At 66.2% G+C, this 2,630-nt stretch overlaps 1 protein-coding gene across 1 annotated transcript; it reads right to left on the reverse strand.

The window, feature by feature from the left end:
- Positions 1-234: 234 nt before the first annotated feature.
- LOC136994290 (interferon alpha-inducible protein 27-like protein 2A) lies at positions 235-2,289 on the reverse strand. Its single transcript, XM_067311447.1, has 4 exons — positions 2,207-2,289; positions 1,563-1,613; positions 1,008-1,169; positions 235-517 (listed from the first exon to the last, which is right to left on the reverse strand). The coding sequence occupies exons 1-4, from the start codon at positions 2,223-2,225 to the stop codon at positions 405-407; spliced, it is 345 nt and encodes a 114-aa protein (XP_067167548.1). The 5' UTR covers positions 2,226-2,289; the 3' UTR covers positions 235-404.
- Between the last annotated feature and the right edge of the window lie 341 nt (positions 2,290-2,630).

Genomic DNA, 2,630 nt, shown 5'->3' on the forward strand with positions numbered 1-2,630 from the left:
TGTAGTGGCTCTTTCTTACTCCTTTTTTTTCCTCTTTACATCATCCAGACAATTTTCCCTCAGTTTGCCATGTTCCAGAGCTGCAGGAATGGTCTTCCTTTCGCATGGGCTTGCTCTCTGCTGCATACCCAGAGGTTGCTCTGGCAATAGTCCACTTCTCTGGCCCAAAATACCCGCGAGCCCCTCTCCCACCCCCTGCCACAACCGCACACAGATCCACCACAGAGACGCCCACCTGGAAGCCAGGTTTATTGCTCTCCAAGTACTCTCTGCTCAGTGGATCGACGGCTTTTCAGAAGACAGCAAAGCAAGCGGTGTGTTTGCAGCGTGGTTTCCAGCGATCACGCTGCCTTTCAAAAATCTTGGGATGAAGCGGTTCTTCTTGGTGTTACTCAGCTTTGTGTTTAGGAGCTTGAACCTCTCTTCCCTTTAGGCCACAGGGCACCAGCTGCTGCACCAAGAGGCCCAAGCGCTGACCCTACCCCAATTTTGGCGCCTAGTGAGAGTCCTGCAGCTCCTGCAAAGACAGAGGCATAATGCCCTCGGACCATCTGCTCTCGCTGCTGATGGCCAGAGCACAGGACAGGGGTACCTAATGACTTCTCCAGCTTCAGTCTGGGTGAGCTGGCCTGCAAAAGGGCTCTGGCCTTTGAGCACCAGCCAGCCCCTTTCCATTGGCCTTTCCTGGAAATGGCCAGAGCTGCCTATGAGTGCAAGCCTTGGCAGAAGAGCAGATGTGGGGCCCAGATGTCTTCAACCTTGGGTCCGTCACCCCAGCAAGCCCTGAGTGTGTCTTCCTATGGCATTTTGGATTTATCCCGGCCTCCATCCCTTCACCACAGTTCTGGGTGATTAAATCAAATCATGCACTAAAGGGCACAGGCCTGGTTTGGCTCTACAGCAAGATTAGTTTATAAGCCCAAGTCACTCATGCACACCCGCCTCTCTGGGGACAGACCCAGGTGCAGTCGCTCGGCCAGTTCAGCTCCTCTGCCCTCTCCACTCACCGGCCGACTGCAGCAGGGCCACGAGGCTGCCTGAAGCCACTCCGCCGCCGTTGGCTATGGCAGCCGCCGACATCATCTTGGTGGCTATGGACCCCGCAGCAATGCCTTTCGCTGTAAATCCCAGCGCCCAGATGCCCGCCGGGACACCAGCAAATGCCACTCCTGCAGCGCGAGCACAGCAGCGTTAGTGCACCGAGCGCCTCCGCGACCGGCGTCCCCCCTCCTGCCATCAGCACTTCTTCTCTAGGCTCCCGGAAAGGACGCAGGCACGAGAGCTGCCACGGCGAGGGTCGGGACGTGCCCCATCCTGGGGGAGAAGGGGCACTCGCGCAGCAGCAGCAGCAGCAGGCATGCACGGCTGCCGCGGTGGGCGCAGCCGGCTTTGCAGGGGCAGCCCGGCGCCTCCCGCTCCCGCAGAGCCGAGCCGAGCCGAGCTGAGCCGAGCCGAGGCCGCAGCCTCCCCGGCGGCAGCGGCTCCGGGGCCCCGCAGGCTGCGGCGCTGGGCTCAGCAGCGAGTCACCCTGCGACGCAGGTGCTTCGCGAGCAGCCCCTTACCTAGCCCGACCGCAGCGCCGATGGCGGCTCCCTTGAGTTTGCTGCTCACGCCTAGGAAGGAAGGAAGGAAGGAAGGAAGGATCGGCATTTAGACGGCGCAGCCCGTAACGTGGCGGTCAGCAGCCCGTGCCTGCCCCCCCCCAGCCCGGCGGCTCTCGCTGGCTTTGCCCTGCCGCGGTTTGCGGCTGCGGATTTGCCCTGCCCGAGCCATAAAGCCGCCCAGGAACCACGAGCCGCGGGAGCAGGTCCTGGCGCCCCGGCGGCGAGCTGCGAGACCAGCGGGAGAAGGGGCAGGGAGCCCCGGAAGGGGGGGGGGGGTCCTGGCTCCCCGGCGGGCACCGTGCACGCTGCGGCCCCGCTGCAGGGGTTGGGGGGGGGGAGCCGAGCCCGGAGGAGCCCCCGCTGCGAGGAGCGACCCCCCCCCCTTCACCCACCGGCTCGCTCGTGCGGGAGGGGACGCAGGGCCTGGCGGCAGCGACACACACACGGCCGCCCGCTGCTCTCGGCGGAGCGGCGGCAGCCCGGGCCGGCAGCCAGCGGGATCGGCTGGAGGGGAGCCAGCGGCGGCCCGGCCCCGGGCTGCCCTCCCCGCTCCGGGAGGCCCGGCCGCAGGGGTGCCGTGCCCGCCCCGCCGCCCTCCCTACCCTTGTCGTCGCCGGCCATGGTGCAACCTGCTGCTCTCCCGGCCGCCCTGGAGGAAGGAAGGAGCAGGGAACGCCCCGGGGCTGCCCCAGCCTGCCCGGTGCCGCCCAGTACCGCCCAGTGCTGCCCAGTGCCACCTGGGGCCACCCAGTGCCGCCCAGTGCCGCCCCGCGCTCACACAGCCGCTCGCCCTGGGAGGAAAGCAGGGGTGTCTTTATTTGGGGTTTGGGTACAGCAGGAAGGGGCTGAGCCGGGGGGGGGGGTCCCGGAGGGGATGGGGTCAGCGGGGGGGGGGGGCACAGCGGAGATCCAGGGGGATCACGGCGGGGATCCAGGTGGTCCCGGCGTGGACGGGGATCCCAGCAGGGAGCCGATGACGGCCCCGAGAGCCGACACAGCAGCCTGCGTGGCTCCAGAGTGCCCGTG

This window comes from Apteryx mantelli, chromosome 27 (genome assembly GCF_036417845.1).
Source record: "Apteryx mantelli isolate bAptMan1 chromosome 27, bAptMan1.hap1, whole genome shotgun sequence".
In the NCBI taxonomy this organism is placed as follows: Eukaryota; Metazoa; Chordata; class Aves; order Apterygiformes; family Apterygidae; genus Apteryx; species Apteryx mantelli.